This window comes from Limanda limanda, chromosome 2 (genome assembly GCF_963576545.1).
Source record: "Limanda limanda chromosome 2, fLimLim1.1, whole genome shotgun sequence".
In the NCBI taxonomy this organism is placed as follows: Eukaryota; Metazoa; Chordata; class Actinopteri; order Pleuronectiformes; family Pleuronectidae; genus Limanda; species Limanda limanda.
The window spans coordinates 22596271-22623172 of record NC_083637.1 but is presented as its reverse complement, the minus strand read 5'-3'; the positions used below and the strand labels follow the sequence as shown (position 1 = coordinate 22623172).

Here is a 26902-nt window from a genome sequence, read left to right as displayed (position 1 = left end):
TGAAATCCATTTTTTTAATAAAGAATTATATAAACTAATACAAAATATGACCATAATCCTTTTGTAACAGAGCGCAATAGGAAACATTTCCAGATAACGACATTCCAAAAAAAGCCTTTAACTTTAACCAGCAATTACACAACACTGTGCTCACCCCACTGGAGGTTTGTGAGTATGTGTTTGCCTGTGTGTGAATTGTGACTGTGTCTGTGTTCTGAATCAGCAATCTCAGAAGAACTATATATGACTGGAAGTTTCTAATCAAAACATTTTTTTTAATGTCTCATTTAAAAAACTGTCCATGGCTAAAGCAGAATAGCTTCTGCGATTAAGTGTTTATTTGTGAGTATGTTTTGCATCAGTCGGTTCTGTTGACCAGTATTGATTCTCTTATGTTTATCTTTTTCTTCACAAAGGTGATAACCTTTATCGGAACTGAACAATTTCTCAACTGCTGCTGGGAAATTGTGTAGTTGTGTTTGTGTTGACATTTGTTCAGAGAACTCTGGGAAGGGGCTGGTGAGTCGGTGTGGAGGTGAACTAAGTAGAGGAGGGAGGCGAGAATATAAAAAGGAGGGAGCGGCAGTGCAACAGTCGACATTGTCAGCAGAACAGAATCAGCGAGGAGGATGAGTAGGACTCCACTGTGGCTGCTGGCCTCGCTGGCCTTTGCCTCTGTCACCTCACTGGTTGATGGAGCTCCACTGTGAGTAGATCTGTCTTTGTTACGTCTGCCGGGGAGTTTTCATCCCTGTCCATTTGTTTTTCAGCAGGATAACGCAAATGCATGAGTGGATTTACAATTGTACATGGGCAACAAAATAACCCATTTACTTTTAGAGGGGTTCCATGCAGACACGGGGCAAATCCAGAACCCCCCCTATTTTTTTTTATAAGGAGATATATGACATTTTTTACTTATAGTAATAATAATAATAATATTGATAAATCTTATTTGTATAGCGCTTTTGAAGGAACTCGGATAAATACATAATATATTACATTGAAGGCAGTTCTGAAGAGGTGAGTTTTGAATAGCGGTTTGAAAGTGGACAGGTCGGTGCAGCCTGATAACTAAGGGGAGTTCCACAGGGAGGGGGCAGCTATTTAGGAGGTTCTGCCCCCCAAAGTCTAATGCTTGGTCCTCTGTGGTATGGAGAGGATTTCAGAAGTGAAGGAATTCAATTCTTACACTGTCCAATTTAGAGTTTCATAAGTCAAGGTTATGTTGTTTTTTAAATCATGTCAGTAAGGCTGGATTTTGTCCTGAGTTTGCACCGTGATGTGTTAGAAAGGACAAAGCAAACAAAGTCCAGAGACATGATGAAATGTTTAACTTGTAATGTAGATAAATGAAAGCTTTAGCACAGACTCTGAGCCAGTAGGTCGGTGCCTGAAAAGCAAACAACAAAACTAGAACAGCACTCAGTAGCGCGCACACTGCTGCCAAGGTCCAAAAGTTCATTAACAACATTACATTACATTTCATCACGTAGCATTTCAATGTTAAGGTAAAACACACGTGATGGGGCCTCAACTCTTTAACAAATTCAGTAAATTGCTTTTATCCAAAGCATTTACATAAGTGCATTCAACCATGAGGAACAAACCCATAACAGCAAGCCACGTAAGTACAATTAGCTTAAAAAAAAAGCCAAACTACAAAGTGCTACATATAAGTGCAACTAAACCTACTTTTTTTATTATATATATATGTAAACACCAGAGTTGAGGATTATTATTAGACATTATCTTCTTGACCAAGGTGTAGTCAGAAGAGTTGTGTCTTTAGCCTGCCTTTGTCCTGATGTCAATGGTGAGCTCGTTCCACCATTTAGGAGCCAGGACAGCAAACAGTCGTGATTTTGTTGGGTGTCTATCTCGCAGTGCAGGAGCAGCTAGCTGATTGTCCAGGATGTAGACTGGGCCCGATCCGTTCGCAGCATGGTACGCACATACTATTGGAGAGGCGGTGAACTAGTGGCAGAAACTTGGACTATGGGCAAGGTCTCTGGTTCGTCGCTGGTTCGACTCCACGGAGAAACAACAAAAAGACGAACCTGGATTGATCTGTCCAAAAATCCAAGAGGATTCTCCCTACCCTGTCTAGTGCCCCTGAGCAAGGCACCTTACTCCCCTAACATCTGCTCCCCGAGCGCTGTACACGGCTGCCCACTGCTCTGTGTGTCCTGCACCAGATGGGTTAAAAGCAGAGGTTTAATTTCCCCTTGCATGAGTGTCCCTGTGCATGTCTGTGCATGTGTGTGGGATAAATAAATGTATCTTAATCTTAATCTAGTGTCTTGAAACAGATACGATCATGCAGCACATTCATAGACATCAGCAGGGTGTGAGTTGTCAAAGAAATCAGAGCAGAGACTGTTATAAAACATTTTTATTCACTTAGCTGAATCATTGGACCTATAGTCTATGAAGCATCTTAGGATATTTCCTGCAGCTATTTTAATATTTATATAATCATTATAAATTAAAATATAACTAATTCAAAACGTTGGTATTTCAATGCATTTTCAGGAATTTATATGTATAGATATTTTAATCTACTCATTAAATAACATATATTTTTACTCGATCATACATGACATGCCAAATTTAAATCCTGCTTTCAGTGACAAGTGATAGCTCATCTTGGCCCGTGAGTAAACACATTTAAGTTGGCTTATTAACTTGAATATCTGATCGAACATAGTCAAATCCAATTAGTACAGCAAGCTGTCAAACAAAGCCGAAGTAGCTTTAATTTGCCTATTTGTCAGACTAAGAAAGGAGTCTGCTTCAATGCTGGACCTTTGTCCTCTTTTTATGTTTAGCAAATGTGTGAAGATTTCATGGGTTCTTTTCTGACCCAAACCACATCCCTCCACAAAATGGATTTTCGTGATTATTTGTCCAGTAGTTTAGCATAATCCTGCCTACAAACAAAAAATCAAACAACCACATACAGATGAAAACACAACCTCCTATAGGTAAAAAAAAGTGTCAGTTCATATGGATGTGGGTCACTGCTGCACGTGTGGCCTTCGTGTGACCTGGAAAAAATGGATATGAGCCTCAAATAGCCCACTTGTAAAATAGCAAAAGTGGCAGATCGCTCAATTGCCATGATTCCAGGCTGTTGGTGGGCTAGATTACACTGTGGCGGTGTCTGATACAAATTCTGCCCTGTATGAGCAGATGGAGCAAAGAGATGACAGTGTGTTTTTGCTCTGTAGGAAGGTGATGTCTGCCCCCAACTTGCTGCGCGTAGGAACGGTAGAAAATGTCTTTGTGGAGTGTCAAGACTGCACAGGAGGAAACATCAGGGTCGATATCAACGTGATGAACCATCCAACCAAGAACAAAAGGCTGGCAACCACATCTGTGACGCTTACCAGTGCAGGAGACTTCCAGGCATTGGGAAAAATAACGGTATGTGAACCACTGTTGCTGTGACCTGGCGTCATTTTCTAACATGAACTCCGAGAGAAATGCTCCTCGCACATGTTCGTCCTGCTCCTCGTTCACACACTCATTTCTCTACATGCTGCCATCAGATCCCTGCTGGAGACTTTAGCAAGGACCCCAACGTGAAGCAGTACGTCTACCTACAAGCTCAGTTCCCTGACCGCCTGCTGGAGAAAGTCGTCTTGGTGTCCTTTCAGTCTGGCTACATCTTCATCCAGACTGACAAGACCCTCTACACCCCAAACAGTAAAGGTCAGTTCAATACGACTTCAGCGCTGACAAACTCACCCATATCTCTGCAAGTAGGCCATCATTTCTTTCTTTTTTATGAATGACTGCACTGTAAGATAAACCTCTGTCTCTCTTCCTGTCAGTTCATTTCAGGATGTTTGCAGTGACGCCCGGCATGGAGCCGGTGGAGAGGGACGTGCAAACTCAAAGTGAAGCTTCCATTGCCATTGAGTTTGTGGTATTGCATTTTAACTTTGCATTTTCATTTCCTAGCTTTCACCATCATCTCAAACGAATTCTCAGATTTAAACATTTTTTAAAATACCTTCACTGGAACTTGTTCCTCAGAGTAAAAATGTCACGTTTCAAGGGATCACTCATTGTACAAGTAAAGAAGCATTGTTGAAATAGCCAAGTGTCCGTCATTGACCTGATAACACGGAGGGGTGTCGTTAAAAACTCTTGGTTGTTTGTATTGTTAGACTTCACTATAAGTGGCAGGGTTCAGTGTTAATGGTTGTCCAATAATTTTTATTTTTAGACTCCTGAAGGCATCGTTTTACCTCTTGATCCAGTCTCTCTGAAATCAGGGATCCACTCTGGAGATTACCAACTCGCTGAAATTGTCAGGTTAGTATTTGATTAAATTAAATTAAACTATTTTGGGCAGCCATCGGCTTATTAATCCTTATTAACAACTTGACAGCTTTAGTCTATTGGACTGAAAGAAATAACAGAACAGTGACAGACTTCATGATTTATTAGAGAGTCAACCTGAGTACTTTAAATGCAGTTTTTCTCATCTTCAGACATTTGAATTCAAATGTTTGCATGTGTGTGTGTGTGTGTGTTTGTGTGTGTGTATGCATGCAGCCCTGGACTTTGGAAAGTTGTGGCTAAGTTCCACAGCAACCCACAGGAGAGCTTTTCTGCAGAGTTCGAGGTCAAAGAATATGGTGAGTCCCTTTTACCTCAAGCATTATTTACTGTAAAACCTAAAAAGCATTCATTAATTTTTACTTCCACAATAAACTTACTTGATATAATACATTTTTCATTTTTTAGTGCTGCCCAGTTTTGAGGTGAAACTGACGCCTTCGAGCTCCTTCTTCTATGTCGACAGTCCGGATCTCACCATCAACATCAAAGCTACGTATGTGAAGGTTTTTGTTTTGTGGCTCTACAGAGAAGAGTTGTCATTAGTGGATTGATTGAATTAGAGGTTGTGTTGGAGCTTTTGCTGATTTAGTCTGTTGTCATTGCTCAGTGGTGGATCTAGGATTTTTCTAAAGCAGGGGCCATAAATGGCCCCAATTTACATGAGGAACCAATTAAATATCCAACATCAATGCATAACTCTTGATCCAGTAAGGTGCACATTTAAGCATTCCTTGTTTGTCTCGATAGTTTTAAGCAAAGCCACTTATCATTGAATATATTTTGAAAAGTGTTTCTTGTTCAACCGCATTGTGTTCTTCAAAAAAGCTTAAAAAATAAAAAGATTTCAACTGGGGCCAGTGGTGCCCGCTGGTCCTACCCCTGGATCCGCCATTGCTTTGATTTTGTTTTTTAATTTTTTAGTATACTTTTTATTATCATTTTCTTTTTATTTGTGTAAAAGAGTTTATCGATTGTCTCCTTATTTTTGTAAAGCGCATTGAGAGCATTGAAAAGCGCTATATAAATCTGATGTATTATTATTATTGTCACATTTTGATGATCCCAATTTGAACTGTCCAGTTTTTCTTCTTTGTGGGTTTAAACCTTTGCTTCTGGCTTTTAGTTATCTGTTTGGTGAAGAGGTGAGTGGCACAGCATACGTGGTATTTGGGGTTCAGTATGATGGTCGGAAGATAAGCTTCCCCAGCTCTCTTCAGAGAATATTGGTGAGCACATACTAAAATTCTGCCAATTTGCCAGTTGCATTGCATTTCATTGCATTGCAGATATTAAATATTCATGATGTTCAGAATGAAGCCTGACTGACCAGTACCTCCAACTGTTGGCTTACTGTTCTACTGTGCCACTATAGTGTGTTTAATTGTTTCTTATGTGTTATGTCACATTAGATCGAGAATGGTAATGGGATGGTCCAACTTAAGAGACAACACATCACACAGACCTTCCAGGATATCAATAAACTGGTGGGGAGTCCGATATTTGTAGCCGTCAGTGTGCTGACAGAGAGCGGTAAGAAAGACAAACTGTGAGTTTTTTTGCCATTTAAGCAAGTCTGATTCAGCAGCTCCAAGGACTTATTCAATGTCATTGAGAAATATCCACGCTATGAGCAAAAATATAAACTTCATTTAGGATATGTGCATAAGAAATGACCATTTTCATATATCAGTTTAGAATGTGAACAAATGTAATGAGGCTGTGGGTGGGTGTGCATTTGTGTTTCTGCACAGGTGGTGAGATGGTGGAGGCAGAGTTGAGAGGTATCCAGATTGTCACATCACCCTACACCATCCACTTCAAGAAAACTCCCAAATTTTTCAAACCGGGAATGACCTTCGATGTTGCGGTAAAGCCCTGACAGATTTTTAAAATTATATAAAATGAAAGTGACGTTCTGTATTTCGATGATGCAACATAAACAAATTATATTCCAGAGGGCACGCAGTAATTCATACATTTCCTTTCATGTTTATTTATTTGCTGGAGACAGTGCTCCTTATTCCACAGACAAAATACTGTAAAAAAGTTAGCTGTATTTGTACGTTGTTTCGTACCAGTTTTTACCAGGCATCCTAAAATAAAATAAAATTACCCATGTAATATAATTAAAAATATATATGGATAATATATATATGCAATTACAAATATTGTCTGAACTGACTGTACAAAAAAAATGAACAAAACACTAATCCAATTTCAATGTTTGGTTTTGCTTAAATTATTCATGTGTTTATTGGTAATATATCACAAGGTGTCTTTGGGTGTCTGTCAAGGCGCAGTGAAATACAATGTATAGTTATTAATATTGTATTATTATTATTATTTCTGCTGTTGTTGTTGTCTTGAGTTTGTATTTTAAAGGTTAGATAATTACTACTCAAATCAACAGGTTAACTATTCCAATCCAACATAGCACTCATACAACATAGTCCCACTGTCATCCAGCCCACATACTGTGTGGAATGATGGCACTTGGGCAGTCCGCTCCTGTTTGCCAGGTCCGAGTGGCCCTAATTAGTTTTGCGCTAACATTCACCATTGTTCTGTTCTGTCTATTATTGCACAGTACATACACTGCATACAAAATTATGTTATAGAGATTGTTTGCCATTAGTAAGATGTGATTAACTGTATGCTTTGATAATACAGGTGAGTATTTCTCATTGTTTGGCTGTTTGTTTCCTTGATGACAGATTGAAGTCACAAATCCAGATGGAACTCCAGCACAAGGTGTTGCAGTGGTGGTGAATCCAGGTGAGGTGCAGGGTATAACCGCAGAAAATGGCTATGCAAAGCTTACAGTCAACACAGTGGCCGGAGTTCCAAGACTAGAGATCAATGTAAGTGTCTGAAGTTTCTTGATTTTAATTTTTGCTAAATATATGACACAGTTCGTTAGGAAACAGGCGCCTATCACATGACCCGATTCCAGAAGAAAAACAGACGGCAGTAGCCTTGGCCTCCAGTGTAGAACGCATCATGGATAATCAATTACAAGTGTTGTTAAATTCTGCATTGTACAATGATACAACCGGTTACATGTGAAGGAAACCATTGATTCATTGAGCAATTCCTGTGTACACCGGCATGTGCATGCCTAGTGTATGTGGCCATGTAATTTGTGTGTTATTATAGATGGGATTTTTTTTTTAAACGAGCCAAAGCACTCACATTGACAGAGATCATTTTAGTGTAACATAGTAGTATTGATAAAGCCTCAGTAGCGGGAAAAGGCTCCTCCGCCACAGAGGTCATATTAGCATATTGACCGATACAAAGAAGATGAATTGTTACATTTTAGCCATTTTAAGGTAATACAAGGATTTTTTGTTAAACAAAGAGTTTTAAAGATGTAATAAATAGGACTTTAAAACCCTCATCAATTCTCGTCAGTGTCATTCAACAATAGGACTGGACTGTGCAGAGCTGAGATCTTTTATATGTATTTCTTTATAACCATGTGTGTCTCTTTTTGAAGGCCAAGACCAAAGATGATCGTATCACACCTGAGAGGCAAGCGAAAGCCACCATGACAGCTGCGAAGTACAACACTAAAAGCCAAAACTACATCCACATAGGTAAGTCTAAATAACGTCAGAATATAGGACAATGCTGTGATTATAAAGTACTGTATGCGCCGTGAACTATTCAGTGTGTCGCACTCATTGCAAAATATCAATTTTGTAGGTGTGGATACAGCAGAGCTGGAATTAGGAAACAATCTGAAAGTCAACCTCAATCTAAAAAAGCAGTCAAATCAAGACAGTGACATCACATACCTGGTGAGAGATGTTTTTTTCTGCCTCTTACCTCGATCTATGTAAAGAATAAACTCCGGTTTTAAGTACTTATGTGTGAATCTGTGCCCCTAGATCCTGAGCAGGGGTCAGTTGATCCAACATGGCCGTTACAAGACAAGAGGCCAAGTGTTGATTGCCCTGATAGTTCCCATCACCAAAGACATGCTGCCATCATTCCGCATCATAGCCTATTATCATCTAACTGACAATGAGGTGGTGTCAGACTCCGTGTGGGTGGATGTCAAGGACACCTGCATGGGCTCGGTAAGACTCACATCACTGCTTTTACAGAGTTAAACTAATTACGAGAAGAAACAAGACAGGCAGAAAGTGAAGAAGTTGGTTCTGTATTTTTGGAATACATTTTTATGTGTTTTTCATCAAGCACAAAACTGTTCTTCTCCTTCATTCATCGCCCTTCCCTTCATGTTTAGCTGAAGCTGGAATCTTCGAGACTTGCTCCGTCCTACGAGCCTCGCAGGATGTTTGGTCTGAAGGTCACCGGAGATCCAGAGGCCTTGGTGGGACTGGTAGCAGTGGACAAAGGCGTCTACGTTCTCAATAACAAGCACCGCCTCACCCAGAAAAAGGCAATTTCTTTATTCTATCATTATCAATTGAAATATTTCCAAAAGTGGTTAATTTAAAATAAAGTGCCCTTTTTAAGTTTTCAATATAGGTCGTTTCAGACATGAACTCCGAAGTTTGCCTTCCATACTGAAAAAATGACGCAGGAGGAGATTCTCCACTTAGACGTGTTCACAACAGCACAGAAATCTCTGAAGCGTTCCTGTGAGGGGAGGCGCAGCAGGCAGGAATAAACGTATTCTTTGACAGTTGCATCGGCCCATATCACCAAAAGCTCTCTTCACATTTTGATCGGGGTCTTCTACGTGTGTGGCACCGATTTTTCATCTTGGGATATTTGTTTTTTTCCCTTTTGCATCCGTCACGTGTTAGAAGTGTAATGAAAACGCCCATTCGTTTGCCGATGAACCTTCAGAGGATCTCCAGCTCCAATTCTCTTACTTAGACATTTGCGTTCTCACATACAGCCGCGCTGGAGAAGGTCAGATTATCTCGTGGTCAGTCCATGTGTGAAAGCATCTGATTTTGGAGGGTCACAATTCCTCTGCCAAGGCTCAATATATGATAGTCTAGAAATTATAGTACAAATTCAAATGAAACAAGTGCTTATTTACTTGTCGTTAAAAGAAAAGCCAAAAAAATTACCGGACGTGCCTTAATCCATATTTGGACCAAAGAATTATAATCAGGACCGTTCCTCCACCAAGCTTGGGGTAAATTGGTTCAGTGGTTTTGTGTAATCCTGCTGACAAAAATATCCACCAACAAACAAACCAGTAGACACAGGTGAAAACATAACCTCCTTAGTGGAGGTAACAATGAACATGTATAGTGATGAATATCCAGTGTATTGTAGTTATCTGTCATGCTGCTGATGCACTTTAGAAATACGTCTCTCTTATGGTGATTCAGAACTTGATTTATTTCCTTAATTCCGCAACTTTGTATCCCTGTGTGTAAATGACTTCCACACTTTTCAGGTGTGGGACATTGTAGAGAAATACGACACAGGCTGCACACCCGGCGGAGGGAAGGACAGTATGAGTGTGTTCTACGATGCCGGCCTGTTGTTCGAGTCCAGCACTGCCTCGGGGACTCCCTACAGACAAGGTGACACAGATTGTCTCTAATTTGTTTTCCCTTCTCACATTAAACTGATTTAATCCAACCGTCAAGATCAAAGTCAAACTATATCCTCCGTCAGTGGCTCTGTTTAACACGTAGTCTGTGTTACATTTCCAGAGAGGAAATGTCCGGTCCTCACCAGGAGGAAACGATCTCCCACTATAATGCACGTCACGACCAGCTTAGGTAAGAACCACAACTCTAATTTATCTAGTCCACACATGACTATTTCAATTTTGAATAAAAATGAACGGCCGTAAGGTGGATAAGACTGACTTGACTAGTTCATGTATATCTGTTTCTAATTTGCCTTAATTTAAAATGCTTTATTCCAAACAGCCCCCCTTTCATTTTGTACTTCATCCCTTCTCACCTCTGTTTCTCCTCGACCCTCTTTCCAGTGAGTAATTATACCAATGAACTGCAGCGTGAGTGTTGCTTGGATGGCATGAGGGAGACCCCCCTGTCTTACACTTGCCAGACGCGCAGTGAGTACATCTTGGACGGTGCATCCTGTGCTGAGGCTTTCCTGCACTGCTGCACAGAGGTGGAGAACCTGCGTGACGAATTGAAGCAGGATCAGCTCAACTTGGCCCGCAGTAAGAGATGGATGATGAGGGAGGGAGGGGAAGAGGGCTGGGTGGGTCATCCAGGGCCAGATAATAGATTGTACATAAAGATGGACGACATGTCTCCGCTTACTCCCACCATTTAGAAATTCAAATCCAAAATGTCCACATCTTCGTCGATGTCTTCTACTTGTGTGACACCGATTTATGATCTAGAGATATTTGTATCTTTTTGAAGTTTTCTTCATTTTTACATCTGTCGAGTTTAATAAATGTTGAGTTTAATAAATGTCATCAACATAAAAGGCAGCTCTAGAGGAGGCCAGATGTATCCCGTATACTGCAGCCAGCCACAAGGTGGCGACCAAGACAGGCTTCACTTTTGTGTCCATCTCTATTTAAGATCTATGGGTCAGACTGGTGCAGTGTTAATTTTGGCAGCTATTTTTGATTTAGTCTTAGTCTTAGTCTTGAAACAAAAATGCATTTTAGTTTTAGTCACATTTAGTCATTTTTATCCTTAGTTTTAGTCTAGTTTTAATCGACGAATACTAATTACATTTTAGTCTAGTTTTAGTCGCATTTAATAGCCACATTAAACTCCTTATCTTCCCTTCTCAGGCCCAGGGAACCCCTGTGTCTACAACTGCATACTAGTCTAGCTTGCAGTACTTAGGTTGTTCATTAGATATCCTTATAGGTCTATAGCAGGGGTCGGCAACCTTTACTATCAAAAGAGCCATTTTGCCCCCTCTTCCCCCCCAAATGAAATTTGGCATAAAAAACTGTTGGCATTTTATTTCTATTTTTACCTGTTACAACAAAGAGAAACACCAAATGCTTATGAAGAGGAGAAGAAAATACACAGGCAAGTGTAGGCATACTTTGCAATAAATTAAACGCAGAACCATGTAGGGCTATTTGAGTCCTCCCCATATTTGTGGGAAATGTATGAAATAAGAAGTACCATATTTTTAAATAAATAAAAACATAGCTGCAGCCTAATATATTTTAGTTGGCGAAATTTGAAAACAAAAAGTGAAAGCAGATCAGACTGGAGGCGAACACAGATACTGAAGCTCGGTAGAAACCAACTGCAGCCTCTGCTCTGATCAAGAAGCTGCGGCGCTGATCTCTGAGCAGCTGAGACCAAAGAAACTCTGTGTTTTCACTGTTTCCATAGTTAAGAAGCAGCCGGTGAGTCAGTGACCGGCCTGCTTCACCTGAACGAGCTCTGATCTCACTGTGTCTCTGAGCGAGTGCGTGGGGGCGGAGCCCTGGGACCGGTGCGCTATCTGGGAGCACACACACACACACACACACAGAAACACACACTCGCCCGGTCCTGGTTCTTCATGACGGCCTGATCCGATGATGTTTTAAAAAATTATTGTGACTTAGTCAACCACCAACATTTTCGTCCCGTCTCGTCTCGTCAACGAAAGTTGAAATAGATTTAGTCATAGTTTTTATTTTCAAAGATCCGTTTTCGTTACGTCTTCGTCTCGTCTTAGTCACAGGAAAAAGGTTGTTAACGAATATTTTTCGTTGTAGTTTTCGTCAACGAAATTAACACTAGACTAGTGGTTTTGAGACAATCAAAGTGGTAACCTTCCTTGTTAATGACTCTCCAGGTGAGGAGGATGACAACAGTTACATGGACAGCAATGAAATTGTTTCTCGCACCAAGTTCCCTGAGAGTTGGCTGTGGTCAGACATCGAACTGCCTTCTTGCCCGCAACAAACACCGAACTGGTGAGGCAACTAATATAGACATTCAAAAATACTATACTCTGTTCATGACACCACCAATGTTTATAACCTCTCTGAGTCTGTGAATTTTTTTTGTTTGATTCAGTGACTCCACATCCATTGTGAAGAGCGTTCCTTTGCAAGACTCAATCACAACCTGGCAGTTCACTGGCATCAGTCTGTCAAGAACCCGCGGTGAGGACTCGTCGTACCACGTTCATCTTAAATCTCTCTCATCCCCCATTTTCTTGCTTCTCTGTTTCACCACTTCTTATCCTTCTCATCGTTAAGGAATCTGCATTGGCGAACCATTGGAAGTGATTGTCCGGAAGGACTTCTTCATCGATCTCAGACTGCCCTACTCTGCTGTCCGTGGAGAGCAGCTGGAAGTAAAGGCGATCCTCCACAACTACACCCCTGATGGTATCACAGTAAGTCTGAGCACGATGCTTTGTTGTTTCACGATGGAGTCAATGAGAGGATGATCATTTTTCTCACTGATGTCAAAGAAAGCATAAGTAGATATTTCAGTGGTTGTTTCTCCTGGCTTTCATAGGGTTTTTTGTGGGATCTTAAAAAGTCTAACAAAGTCTTAAATTGGTTGAATTTTAGGCTGTAAAGGGTCTTTAATGTGGTCAAATGCAACATACTAAGTCTTGAATATGTTTAGGTAGGTCATTTAATTCTAAATCAGTTGCACTTTAAGATTACCATTTTTCATTTCTGAGAGAAATGTTTTGGCTTCATGCATAGCTTCTAATATCTCTATATGTGTAGTTCTCTCTCTGTGATGTAGATATTAGCACGCTCTAATAAAACTACAAACAAGACCAACATGGGACTGATAGCTGAGTCAACACCTTGTTCAGAGTTTGTCACAGTACACTGATACAGCCTGTAGTTTGTGAGATAGTTGGTGTTTCCAGGGTTATTCTCTACTCGGCTACTTCACTTTATCTTCAATTATGGGAAAATAAATAATTCTATGACTCCAATATTCCTTTGTGTCTGTCGTAATTTACATAAGTCTTAAATTTCATTCATTATGGTCAAAAAAGTCCGAAATCTTACTTGTGAAACCCTGAAGAAACCCTGGATATGTGTAGTAGTGGCTGATATGGCTCCTTCGCGTTTCTCAAGGTCAAAATGTTCTTTTGGACAACAATTTCAACCATTAAATTAGTGTTAATTTCTTTTACCTGAAATTGTCAAATATGAGAGGAATCATCGAAGAAAAATCCACATTTTGTTGGGGAAGATCTTTGACCGACATATCACATATACCTCACTCATTGATTTATCTCTGTGTCTTTCCCAAGGTGCGTGTGGATCTGCTTGAGGAGGAGCATGTGTGCAGCTCGGCTTCTAAACACGCAAGGTATCGTCAGGAGGTCAGAGTCGGGCCACACACCACACGATCTGTCCCCTTCGTCATCATTCCCATGAAGGAAGGACAATTCAGCATTGAGGTCAAAGCAGCTGTTAAAGACTCATCACTCAATGATGGAGTCATGAAGATGCTGCGGGTGGTGGTAAGAGAAACACACTCTGTAATATATCTCTTTTGCACCACATTTAGCAGGTGTAAGCAGGTATTTAAAGGCAGGTAAACCTGCTACAAAGGTGAATGACACCTTTCCCATTGGCAGAAGAGGAGTTTGCCTTTTTTCCCCCTGGTGCATCATGTTCTACGTCACAAACCTTAATGGGGTCAGTGGGCGCGTCATCAGGGCCATGTCATGATTGACAGAAATGGCGAGGAGTACTGTAGACAAGCTGTGTGACCAGGCTTGGAATTATTTGTATGATGTGTCGTTGATTTTCTGTCTTGATCTTACCATTTGCTAAATGTTGATCTCCTTGAGGGTCTCCATCTTTATTTATGTTTACTGGAAGTGGCAGAACCTTAGCAAGTATAACGCCACCATGCAGCCGGTTGCCTACACGTACTCGACCTGAGGCCTGTTACTGTGTGATGTGGATGTATGTGTGGCTGCTTTCAGCCCGTTGCAACCAGTGTAACCTGAGTTTTTGTATGTAGCCATTTAAATTTGTAACATATCCTGCTCTCATTAGGTGGGTCAAATATCATTCCCAATAACTCCATCAGACTCTATGAAGGCATTCACCCCCTGCCATCAAATCTGAAGGTTCTGAGCCACGAAGTTCGCAAAGGCCCAGCATAAATCAGATGGTCTGGGAAGGATTTCGTTTTTGTGTCACCAGCTTGTCCCGTTCTTACCATCTCATCGTTAGCTACTATGGCTGCGCTTACTGCAACCCAGCCACTCGTATACCCAGCACGTTGGCTTTGCACGCAATGAATCCTGGGATAGGTTTGGCCGGAGAAGGATTCACCCATTGGATCCCAAATGCAGCCCCTTAATTGGGACACAGCTTTTGTATCATTAGAAACTACAATTCTACAATGCAGTCCTCATTTTCCTATTTCCTTATTGCTGTTCACATATATAGCTGTCAGTGGCAAAATACTGATGATGATTAGTGATTTCATGAATGGGCAACAAACAGCAATCTCCTGTGATAAAGTAAGTTTGGCGAAACAGAAATCTTTTGGGGCTTTACTTTGACTTCAAATGCAAACTGTATCAGGCCTTTCAAAATGCAACATCAGCTGAGAAAAAGAATCAGACCAATAAGGATTGAATATTTTAACAGACAAACCGCTCTGTATTTTATTGTTAACCAGCATAATATATTAGTTAAAAAGTAGTTGTGATTTGTGATGTTTGTTTCTGCTGTTTTTTTCCAGCCAGAAGGTGTTCTGGTTAAAAAGCCACAGATTATACCACTAGACCCCTCTAAAAAAGGTGTCGGTGAGTTTACCACATAAACAGTTGCATTTGATAGTAATGTAGTAATATTGTGTTTTTATTATGACTTGAATTCATCCTGTTTCTCTCTTCAGGAGGTAAACAAGAGATAATTATCAACAGTGGAATCCCAAGGAAAGATTTGGTTCCAAACACACCTACTAGCACACAGATTTCTGTGACAGGTGGGATTATGATACATTTGGACATGTCGTGTATCGCATGAATTCATGTTTATTTGCACGTTTCCTCCTGTTGATTTAAAGTGCTTTGGTTTTTCTGTTTGTGTGTGTGCCTGCAGGGACGGAAAACATTGCTCCAATGGTAGAGAACGCAATTAGTGGGCAGTCGATGGGTAGCCTTATCCGCCAGCCAGGAGGCTGCGGAGAGCAGAACATGATCTACATGACCCTACCACTCATTGCAACCACTTATTTGGACAAAACCAACCAGTGGGAGGCTGTGGGCTTAGAGAAGCGAGACACAGCCCTCCAGCATATCAAGACCGGTAAGATCACTCAGATGTATTTACTAACACATGCCTAATTTCACTGTGGCTGAAGTGGTATCAAAACAAATTAGACACAACATGCTACCTCTGAGAATATCACACAATTGGTTCCGTACTTTCTCCCAAGTTTTTCTTCCAAATATGAACAACACAGCAGGAGACTCTCCATTTATATATCACATCTTGCCTCTGTCTTCAGCAGATGTGACATATAAACTCTGCTGCAGAGATCAAGGGTTGTTTACAGCATATCAACACCAGCATTGTCTTTTATCACTAAAATCTCTGTTTACATCTTTGTCAGTTTCTTCTACATATATGGCACAGCTTTTCATCCAGAAATATCTGTACTGTTTTTCTAATGTTGTATCTGTTTCGCGTTAGAAATGTCATCAACCCACCCACTCGCTTGCAGTGAATCCTGCCGAGGATTTCTTGCCTCTCACTCTGACCCCCCCCCCCCCCCTGAAAGCAGCTTAACTAAATACAACACATAGACACATACAAAACTAAGGTTTTCACCCAGTGTTAACAAACAAATCTGCCATCAGTTATATTCAGTAAAACCATTGTGTGTTTTGTTTGTGTCCAGGCTACAACAACGAGCTTGCCTACCGTAAACCTGATGGCTCTTTTGCTGTGTGGGCCAAACACCAAAGTAGCTCCTGGTGAGGCATCATAACATCTATGAACTCATATGTAAACATCCTCCAGCATGTAATGTAATGTCTCCTAACGTATATTCTACTATACTATGAGAGGGTATATTTCATAGCAAATTTATAGTTCTAAACAATTACCCCCTCTCCCCTCCCTAAGGCTGACAGCGTACGTTACCAAGGTGTTCGCCATGGCCAACAGTCTGGTGGCAGTGGAGAGCAAAGTGATCTGTGACGCTGTGAAGTTCCTGATTCTCAACGCGCAGCAACCTGACGGCGTGTTCAGAGAAGTCGGAAGGGTGTCCCACGGAGAGATGATTGTGCGTACACTAATTTCATCAACATCAGTCTTCAAATTAATGGACATGAAGAATAACATTACAAATTATATCACCATATACAAATAGAATTAAATTTGGGCATATGCGTGTTGTAGGGTGATGTGCGTGGCTCCGATTCCGATGCCTCCATGACGGCCTTCATCCTCATCGCCATGCAGGAGTCACGGACTATATGTGCTGCCACTGTTAGTGTGAGTATTGGATATTTTGTATTTCTTCTAATACTTGTGGCAGATTTCCTGCTCAAAAAGTACATTTACTTTGATAATGTACTGAAGTTTATCAAGTATTAAGTAGAATTCATTTTCAGGTACTTTTCACTTTTAGGGCCAGGGTTACCACAAAATATACACTACCGTTCAAAAGTTTGAGGTCACCCAGACAATTTCGTGTTTTCCATGAAAACTCTAATTTGTATTTATCAAATGAGTTGCAAAATGAATAGAAAATATATAAGTATATAAGTCATTGACAAGGTTAGAATAATGATTTTTATTTGAAATATTAATTTTGTTTTTCAAACTTTGCTTTCGTCAAAGAATGCTCCATTTGCAGCAATTGCAGCATTGCAGACCTTTGGCATTCTAGCTGTGAATTTGTTGAGGTAATCTGTAGAAATGTCACCCTACGCTTCCTGAAGCACCTCCCACAAATTGGATTGGCTTGATGGGCAACTCTTGCGTACCATACAGTCAAGCTGCTCCCACAATTGCTCAAAGGGGTTGAGATCTAGTAACTGCACTGGCCACTCCATTACAGACAGCATACCAGCTGCCTGCTTCTTCTCTAAATAGTTCTTGCATAATTTGGAGGTGTGCTTTGGGTCATTATCCTGTTGTAGGAGGAAATCGGCTCAAATCAAGCGCTGTCCACAGGGTATGGCATGGAGTGATAGCCTTCCTTATTTAAAATCCCTTTTACCTTGTACAAATCTTCCACTTTACCAGCACCAAAGCAGCCCCAGACCATCACAATACCTCCACCATGCTTGACAGATGGCGTCAGGAACTCTTCCAGCATCTTTTCACCTGTTCTGCGTAGGGATGTCACGAGAACCGATACCTACGATACCTTTTGATACTAACATAACAAAACGATGCCGATGCCCAAGTTTTTGAAGTACCGTAGGCACCGTCAGCTTCGATGCCAGCAGCTGTTAGCAACTTAGCATTAGCATCGGTGCTGCGCAAGTCGACGTTTACATTCTGAAAACCAAGACGGCAACTGCGGCTGCAGCGTTCGCCCCACCTCGACTTGTTTATTAAAAAGGCACAAAGAGTCGTGTATGGAAGTATTTTGCGTTTGACGCCGGGTTTACACCGGACACGGAAGCAACGCCGCCGTTCCGCGCTAATCCTTAGCGCGCCGGCACATGGTTGTTTACACCGGAAGCTGAAGCGGCGCATGGGAGTGGATGGGAGCCAGCTGTTATTTAAGGCTTGGTGCTGCGCTTACGAGTCGCTTCAGCGTCCGGTGTAAACCCGGCGTGAGGCAGATGTATCATTTAATGCATAACGTGTCTCACAACAAAGCGTCACTCACATGCGACCGCAACTACCGTATAACCCTCAGTATATGCGCAGCGCAAGCACATTGAATTACCGTATATGACATTAACAACATCCAAATAATGCACTTTTTTTTTACCGTGGTATCGAAATTGGCATCGAGAATCGTGTTATTTTACTGGTATTGGCACCGACTACTGAATTTTTGGTATCGTGACACCCCTAGTTCTGCGTCTCACAAATTTTCTTCTGTGTGTTCCAAACACCTCAAACTTTGATTCGTCTGTCCATAACACTTTTTTCCAATCTTCCTCTGTCCAATGTCTGTGTTCTTTTGCCCATATCAATACTTTCTTTTTATTGGCCAGTCTCAGATATGGGGGTGGATACCAACATTATCTTTTCGGTAGATCTTGTTGAGCTGGTCATTTCAAGAGTAGCTCACAAGCCTATAATGTGTGGGCACCCCTGCTGTAGACGTTGACACAGGCGTTTTGTGGGTACCATTTAAAGGAGCTGCCAGTTGAGCACCTGTGAGGCGTCTATTTCTCAAACTAGAGACTCTAATATACTTGTCTTCTTGCTGAGTTGTGCACCTGGGCCTCCCACTTCTCCTTCTACTCTGGTTAGAGCCCGTTTGTGCTGTTCTCTGAAGGGAGTAGTACACACCGTTGTAGAAAATTTTCATGAGATAGCCTTAATTTCTAAGAACAAGAATAGACTGGCGAGTTTTACATGAAAGTCCTCTTTTTCTGGCAAGTTTGAGAGTATAATCGAACCCACAAATGTGATGCTCCAGATACTCAACTAGCTCAAAGGAAGGCCAGTTTTATAGCTTCTCTCACCAGCTAAACAGTTTCCAGCTGTGCTAACATAATTGCACAAGGGTTTTCAAGGGTTTTCTAATCACCAATTAATCTTCTAAGGCGTTTGGCAAACACAATGTACCATTAGAACACTGGAGTGATAGTTGCTGGAAATGGGCCTCTATACACCGATGTAGATATTTCATTAAAAACCAGACGTTTACACCTAGGATAGTCATTTATTCTGATTAATTTAATGTTATCTTCATTGAAAAAAACTTTTCTTTGAAAAATAAGGAAATTTCTAAGTGACCCCAAACGTTTGAACGGTAGTGTATAATCAATAAAGTTGTTGTCTTTTAATAGCTTTGCTTAGTTACACTGACATTCTGTGACTGTTCACCAGCGCTTTGTATGCTCTGCTATACCAAATTGTGAGAAAAACAGAAAATCCAGAAAGTATTTCCTATATTTTAAATAAAAAATACATGTATTGTATTTTGTGAAATTTTCTGGCGCCAGTATTTTGTATTTTATTTTGATACATTTATTTTAGGGGTATTTTGTATCAAAATACATTTTGATGTTTTTTTGCCCAACTCTGAGTGTATGTATCAGCAAATATCTGTACTTCCTACTCCTTGCAATGCATTGTGTAACATTTATTATTGTGATTCCCCTCATCCTCTTTTTTTCCTCTCCTGATGCCCAGAGTCTTCCAGGCAGTGTAGACAAAGCGGTGCAGTACCTAGAGAGGCGTTTGGCCAGCCTCACCAACCCATATGCTGTTGCCATGACATCGTACGCCTTGGCCAACGAAGGCAAACTGAACCGAGAAGTCCTCTTCAAGTTCGCTTCTCCAGGTGCTGCCACACAACAATAGTATATGGATGTGTACAAGCAAATATAAAACAATTAATTAGAGCCCGAACAACATTGATATTATGGGAATATTTAAACCAATATTTTAACACATACCTCTGCCAAAGCCCAACAGTCCCATTCTAAAACCACATTTAAGTTCACTAGATCCAGATTTTTATTTGCATCTTCACCAAATTATAATGACTTATGACCATTAGTCCCCTAAAATGTCTGATTGGTCTTATCAAGATCCATGGATAATTCTCTGAGATATTAACAAATATGTCCAAGTCAAAAAAAGCCCCAAATCACGTAAAGTAAAGTAAAAAAGAAAACTTGATCAGTCCCCCGATCCAACTCTGTACCAAAATTCATTATTGTAATAGTTTTTTTCTTTTGTCATGCCCCGCCTCTCCACACAATTTCATGAAAATCAGTTGAATAGCTTTTGCATAATCCTGCTAACAATTAAACAAACATTGTTGCCTGTAGAGTATATATTTTTTATCGTTGAATATCAAGTCTTATTTCAGAAATATTTAACATAAATGCATATATTAAAAACTAAATGTTAAATATCTGTATTTGCCTTAATAATCCATTATAATTTGGATTTTCATGTAAATAAGCTTGTGTTTGCTCACATTTTCCAATTCCTCCTGTTTTTATTTCATTTTTAAGGCAAAATTAGATATTCTTAGTCACTGTAGTGTGTCACAAGTTCGTCTTTGTATTAAAAAGTTACTTTGTCTGTTTAATCCCCCTCAGAGCTGTCCCACTGGCCTGTAGTTAAGGGACGTGTTTACACACTGGAGGCCACAGCTTACGCTCTTCTGGCTCTGGTCAAGGTCGGGGTAAGCATGTCCCACTTACAGTATGTGTGTTTGACCAGCATGTCGAGCTACACACAATAACAGTCTCAAGCCATGCCTCCTCATTAAAAGGCTGGAGGGATTATTAGACTAGTGCAGTGCCTGTACTGAAATAACAATTTGGAATAGGCTGCTGCTTGGCCTGTGCAAATGCTGGTTGCAATTTTCTTGTACAGTAAAAAAACATTTCTAACCATTGATAATTGATTACTTGTATCAGGGGAGCGCCAAGTCTCTGCAAGGAAGAATTCCAATGATAGAAACAACTAATTTACATGGTGGGCTTGTGAAAACCCAACCAAAACCAATGCTCGCTCACAGGGACTTCAACCCTTTTCTCCCCCTCTGTTGATAAAGGCCTTCGAAGAAGCCCGACCTATCGTGAGATGGTTCAACCAACAGCAGAAGGTGGGCGGAGGATTTGGATCAACTCAGGTAACAAAGCACTCTCTCAATATGCACCTCTAGTAGGGCTGCTCAATTAATCAAATTTTAATCGTGATTTTGATTATGGGGTCAAACGATCTCCAAACTACTATAATCAAGTTGAAACGATTATTTGGCATTTTTTCGAAAGAGACGCACATGCGCAATTCAGTCCTTCCCCAAAGCATTCAGTGCAGCACAGCTGACTGGCGCTCACTCTCAAGCAGCTGTGAAGGAGGCGAGTTGTGTGTGTGGTGACCGGCGGTATTTAAAAAACAGCGCGATTGGAAAATGGCAGCGGGAGGGCAGCCCCGTTTGATCGACAAAAAGGGTAGAAAAAGTTCTCTTGTTTGGGAACACTTCGGATTCGAAGAATCCAGCGAGGAGCAGAACCACACAACGTCCATTCTCTACGCGCTGCCACCCGGCTGTTCTGAACCGGAAGTGATTCACTTTATTGCGCACGCTCTAGTTATTTAAAAGAATAAAGAACGATGTCAGAATACGGGCACATAATAATCGATTGAATAATCGTGATTTTGATTTTTTTCCATAATCGAGCAGCCCTAACCTCTAGCTAGTTATCAGGCCTTTGAATTGTCATTCATTCATTAAACCTTTACTTTAACCCAGGAATACATTTAGGTTGATACCTCCTTTACAAGTAACAGTTCATGAAATGATATTCAAAGCAAATAAATCAATTAAAGCAAATGAATCAACTAAAAGAAGAAAACCAGGAGGTAAAATAAGATGAGATTGACAACTTAAATTGCCCCAAGGATTAAATTGAGTTGAACTTTAGATCTTACTTTATGTTGTATAAATGAACCTGGACCTTTGAACAATATCTTTGGTTTTTAAAAGTGTTATTTTCTCCCCCTCCCTCTTTCTCTATCTCCAGGCTACCATCATAGTGTACCAGGCTGTAGCAGAGTACTGGGCCAGTGCTAAAGAACCAGCGTATGATCTGAATGTGGATATCTTATTGCCGGGCAGGGCAAAGCCTGATAAGTTTAGCTTCAGCCGGGAAAACCACTATACCACAAGAACATCTAAAGTGAGTACACACTCTCACACACAAACTTGCATGTTGCTTTTCTTTTTGTTTCCTCTGCTGATCCAGTGTGTATTTTACACGTGTGTATTTTATATCCTCAGATCAATGATATAAACCAGGATGTGAAAGTGACTGCCACAGGATCAGGAGAAGCAACAGTGACAGTAAGTAAAATGTTTTTTTTGTTCTTTGCTCTATCATCTGCTGTGTATCAGTTCTTTATTGATCCCAGATCCGACCAGATACATTTTAACCTAGTGTCAACAAAGCTTGTACGACAAAAGCTGATTTATGTGATATTTTCTGTGTGACAGATGGTGTCGCTGTATTATGCTCTACCTAAAGAGAAGGAGAGCGACTGTCAGAAGTTCAACATGTCGGTGAAGCTCATCCCGGGTAATTTGCTTGTCTCTTCATTTTTATTTGTTGTGATCATTTGTCATTTTCTCTGTTTGTCTCCTTGAATGTGTCTATTTTGTTATGCAACTGCAAACTGTATTTTTCCTGCTAAGTCGGCATCATTCTGCCAAGTTTTTTTTTCTTTGAGAGAAGAACGCTTGTGTGGTATCTTGCTTTTCCAGATAAAATGGATGCAGATGAGATGATATACAAGCTGAAAATAGAGGTTTTGTAAGTACAATAATGAAACAATACTGACTGAAGTGTTTTTCATATTGTTGTAACTCTCTCGTTTAATTGAACATTGTACATTTCCTACACAGATATAAGGACAAGGAGCGAGATGCCACCATGTCAATCTTGGATATCGGTTTGCTGACTGGCTTCACCGTCAACACTAATGACTTGGACTTAGTAAGAGCTTTTACAGATACACACATAGAGCCAATGTGAGAAAGGAGATGTTTAATGGTTTTAAAAGGTGTCTGACACGGTTTGTTTGTGTGTGTAGTTGTCTAAAGGACGTGCCCACACTATTTCAAAATATGAGATGAACACTGTCCTGTCAGATAGAGGCTCACTGATCATCTACCTGGACAAGGTGAGATGCAAGCCTTTCTTCCCCCTTTCCCCTTTTTCTCTAGACCTTGTTCGGTCTCTACATCACATTTGCTACAAATTTCTCCGCAGGTTTCTCACACACGACCAGAGGAGATCACATTTAGGATTCAGCAGACGATGAAAGTGGGCGTCTTACAGCCAGCCACTGTTTCTGTCTATGAATATTATGACCGTAAGCCTCAAACACACTTAGAATGACACTCAGTAGAGCACTTACCTTCGCCAAGGTCTAACAGTTGCCATAATTCAATCAAGCTGCACCAAATTGCACACACTTCAAAAAATATCCTATCAAGTGTTTAATGTTGATTTTCACTGATGTAAGCCACTGTATATATTTCCTTTCCATTGCAGAAAGACATTGTGTGAAATTCTATCACCCAGAGAGGAGAGCTGGACAGCTGCTGAGGCTCTGCAGAAATGATGAGTGCACATGTGCCGAAGGTAAACAGGGTGTTGTCTCTTTGAAGACAAAAGCCATCCATACATCCATCCACTATCTATACCCCTTATCCTTTGAGGGTCACATGGGGATGTTGGAGCCAATCCCTGCTGATGTTGGTCGAAGGCAGGGTACACCTTGGATAAATCAGGGGCCAACATACAGAGACAACAACCGTTCACACTCACATTCACACCTACAATCTCCTGCTTAACTTTCGACTGATGGAGGAAGCCACAGTAACCGAAGAAATATCACGCAAACATGAGGAGAACATGCAAAGACACGCTCAACACATGACACTAATGTAGTGCTTTCATCATCCTCCATTGTCTGTTACCTGCAGCCTTTAAGTATCTCACCTCATTAAATTTGGGTGACGGTTAAATGAGTTGGAAGCAGGTGGTCGTGGAAAGTGGTGCACAGTAATTCTCCAGAAGCTGATGTCTCCGGTCGATGCATCCATACACCAACACATGTTCTCAATTAAGTCATCACTTGTGTATTTACTTTGTGCCTATTGTTTCTTTCCAGAGAATTGCAGTATGCAGAAGAAGGGCAAGATCAGCAATGATCTGCGCACAGAAAAATCTTGTGAGACTACTCCTACCAGCAAAATAGATTTCGGTAAGATGCACCTAAAATGGTCTGCACTTGAGTTGAGATTTGTTTAAGCCTGAACATATTGTATGTTTGTGTAAGTGATTGTTAAAAAATCTAAATAGCGAGGTATCAATCTGCATCTTGTCTGTCCTCAGTGTACAAAGTGAGACTGGAGAAATTCACAGACGGTTTGTCTACTGACATTTACACAATGAGGATATTGGAAGTGATCAAAGAAGGTGGGTATTTATCTCCTCTGTGAACCATCAGAAATTTAAATCACCTTTTGTTTTATTGAATATATTTCTTAGGCCGTTTTTACCAAGCTCCAAAACCAGGATCATGTCTTTTCTACATTGTTTGCATTTGATCGGTTGTTTTTTGATTAGTTTGTAGACAGACCTGTTGTCAGTTCGGCAGGTGGAGAAAATTAATGAACCAGTTTATTTTGTTGCCACAGTAATATCATTATGGTATTACTAGCAGCATTACAAACTTCAGGCACGATATTATTGCTACTAGAGACTGCAAGCAGCTTGCACTTCTTTGTGTGTCCTCAATTCTTTAATGCCGTCTCAGCTCAAAGCATCTTCTCTCATTTATTTCAATCGCAGGAAGTTTCGATGTGGGTCCTCAGGGGAAAGAGCGCACATTCCTGAGTTATCCACACTGCAGGGAGTCTTTAGATCTGGGCGAAGACAGAACGTACCTCATCATGGGCACGTCAAAGGATATTCACAGAGACGAACAACATCAATTGTAAGTTTCTTTGTGTTTAAACAACTGCAGCTCCCATGTTATCTACTGTTTCTGCACTTTTTCGACATCATGTTCCATGATATTTTCACATGTGGTATTTCACTCTGCTCTCCACAGGTATCAGTACGTGCTCGGGGAAAGAACCTGGATCGAGTACTGGCCCACAGACGCCGAGTGTCAAGTCGAGGAGCACAGACCAACGTGTTTGGGCTTGGAGGAGATGGTCCAGCAGTACCAGCTCTTTGGATGTCAGCAGTAGCGTAACACAAGAGAAAACGCTTTCTTTTTTCAATCATTTTTGCTGCTGTGAGATGTGAAGGATAAACCTTAATACCTGCATTGCGTTGATTAAAATGTAATGGTCTTAATCTCATTGTCAGTGTCTTTTTTCAACCAAACTCTGTAATCTGCTGTGATGTGAATTTTTTAGACAACTCACACACTATGGATCAATTAATATTTGCAGCAGTCATAACAGACAGTTTTACTGTAACTGAAATGCTGTGCTTCTACTGGCTAAATATGGGTTCACAAGAAAATCAGGTCAAACAAATACTGTGAATAAAAACGCAATGGGAATGTGATGCAGCAGCTTCTCATAAAATTTAAATGAACATTAAATTAGGTGATTCAATTGTTGGACAAGTATTAAGGTGACGTGTTGAAGGTGAGTCTGTGTTGATGGCACCCTAAGCATATGTGGTTCAAGTGTTTCCCCTTATTGGGGGGGAGGGCGCCCCACCCCCCCAACGGCACCCCTGGAAGGTCAAGTTACATTTTTTTTTTTTTTTTAATATAGCTCCAGACGTCAACACAAGTCATTTAAGGTTAACTTTCCTATAAAACAGGTATATAGCTAGTCTCTTTTATTAAACAAACTAAATGGCCTTATGTTATTTATCGTATTTATACGACAGCATGTCATTTCCGTCTCTGCATGGTCGCACGTTTAGATTTCTCTGTATCGTGCAGTGCGGAGTTACATCCCGATGCACGCACACACAAACACACACGTGCGCGCACACACAGGTGAGCACACTCCCACCAGCGGACAGAGAGCTTCACCCCCCCCCCACCATGAGCTTTAGTTGAATTGTAGAAACTACAGTCGTTTCAGGATTTTCAGATGAAGATCAGAGGAAAGGTATTTGCTTTAATCAAAGCACAAGGTAATAAAAGCATGTATGATTGTTTCTGCTACTCTAATTTCTGGATCAAATTTTTGGCAATATTACTGAGACGGTAAAAACACGATTGGATAACTTATGTAATAGTTAACTTATAGTCTAACAATATGCAGTTTTAACAGTTTTGACATGTTGTGAGATGTGGTCAATAGATGGCAGTATTTCTTCAGTGATCTGTTGTCAGCCAATCCTGTTCTGAGTCGAGTTCGGCAACTCTTAGAGGAAATATTTGTTTGTTTGATCAAAAAACTGTTAAAATAATGTTAATGGTATGTAGATGTATGTGTAAGGCTTTCTAGGCTCTGCCCCTTTACTTCATGGAGCCTTGTGGCACTGGGAGTTAGACAGGAGGTGTTTTTAGACAGGAAATCTGGTAAATTAGGTACATTTTCAGGAGTTTGGCACACAAAGAAAGCAGCAGGAGATCTGGGTCACACAGGTAATCTTTTAATGTATTTAACCAGATGACGAACATTTACCAAGTCCTCTGAGTACCTGAATATAACCATTCAAAAGATAATAATTCAGTATCCACATAATTGGAACTTGATTGTATAATTTTAAAACAATGGGATATCACTTTGAGTGAATCCATTCATCAAAATACATTTTCAATGCCTAATTGAATTCATTGAGCCATGGAATTATGTGAAATCCGTTTTCTTTATGAAGACTTGTATAAACCAATACAAAATATTACTATAATCCTTTAAAACTGAGTGCAATAGGAAAAACTCCCAGATTACGACATTCCAAAAAAAGCCTTTAACTTTAATCAGCAATTACACAACACTGTGTT

General features: G+C 40.5%; 1 protein-coding gene across 1 annotated transcript; it reads left to right on the top strand.

The window, feature by feature from the left end:
• Window positions 1-590: 590 nt before the first annotated feature.
• On the top strand, window positions 591-25284 carry LOC133026390 (complement C3-like). The gene is made up of 43 exons (XM_061093293.1): window positions 591-706; window positions 3234-3429; window positions 3555-3717; window positions 3840-3934; window positions 4238-4326; window positions 4570-4652; window positions 4762-4849; window positions 5480-5582; window positions 5766-5886; window positions 6108-6223; window positions 7071-7217; window positions 7856-7955; window positions 8065-8159; window positions 8250-8441; window positions 8612-8767; window positions 9746-9875; window positions 10008-10076; window positions 10292-10489; window positions 12094-12214; window positions 12318-12406; window positions 12503-12642; window positions 13531-13743; window positions 14985-15048; window positions 15141-15230; window positions 15347-15553; window positions 16149-16224; window positions 16376-16535; window positions 16652-16747; window positions 19583-19733; window positions 20503-20588; window positions 20964-21041; window positions 21937-22092; window positions 22194-22256; window positions 22407-22488; window positions 22674-22722; window positions 22815-22905; window positions 23003-23092; window positions 23182-23284; window positions 23467-23556; window positions 24089-24181; window positions 24313-24396; window positions 24772-24916; window positions 25034-25284. Exons 1-43 carry the CDS (start codon window positions 630-632, stop codon window positions 25173-25175), a joined length of 4977 nt encoding a protein of 1658 aa, XP_060949276.1. The 5' UTR covers window positions 591-629; the 3' UTR covers window positions 25176-25284.
• Window positions 25285-26902: the final 1618 nt, after the last annotated feature.

Excerpts from the sequence above, each read along its gene's own strand:
- LOC133026390 (XM_061093293.1), top strand. The coding sequence starts at position 630 with ATGAGTAGGACTCCACTGTGGCTGCTGGCCTCGCTGGCCTTTGCCTCT. Across the intron at positions 12,407-12,502 it reads CAGTCTGTCAAGAACCCGCG|GAATCTGCATTGGCGAACCA; the intron begins GTGAGGACTCGT and ends CTCATCGTTAAG. Across the intron at positions 22,257-22,406 it reads CAGGAGAAGCAACAGTGACA|ATGGTGTCGCTGTATTATGC; the intron begins GTAAGTAAAATG and ends TCTGTGTGACAG.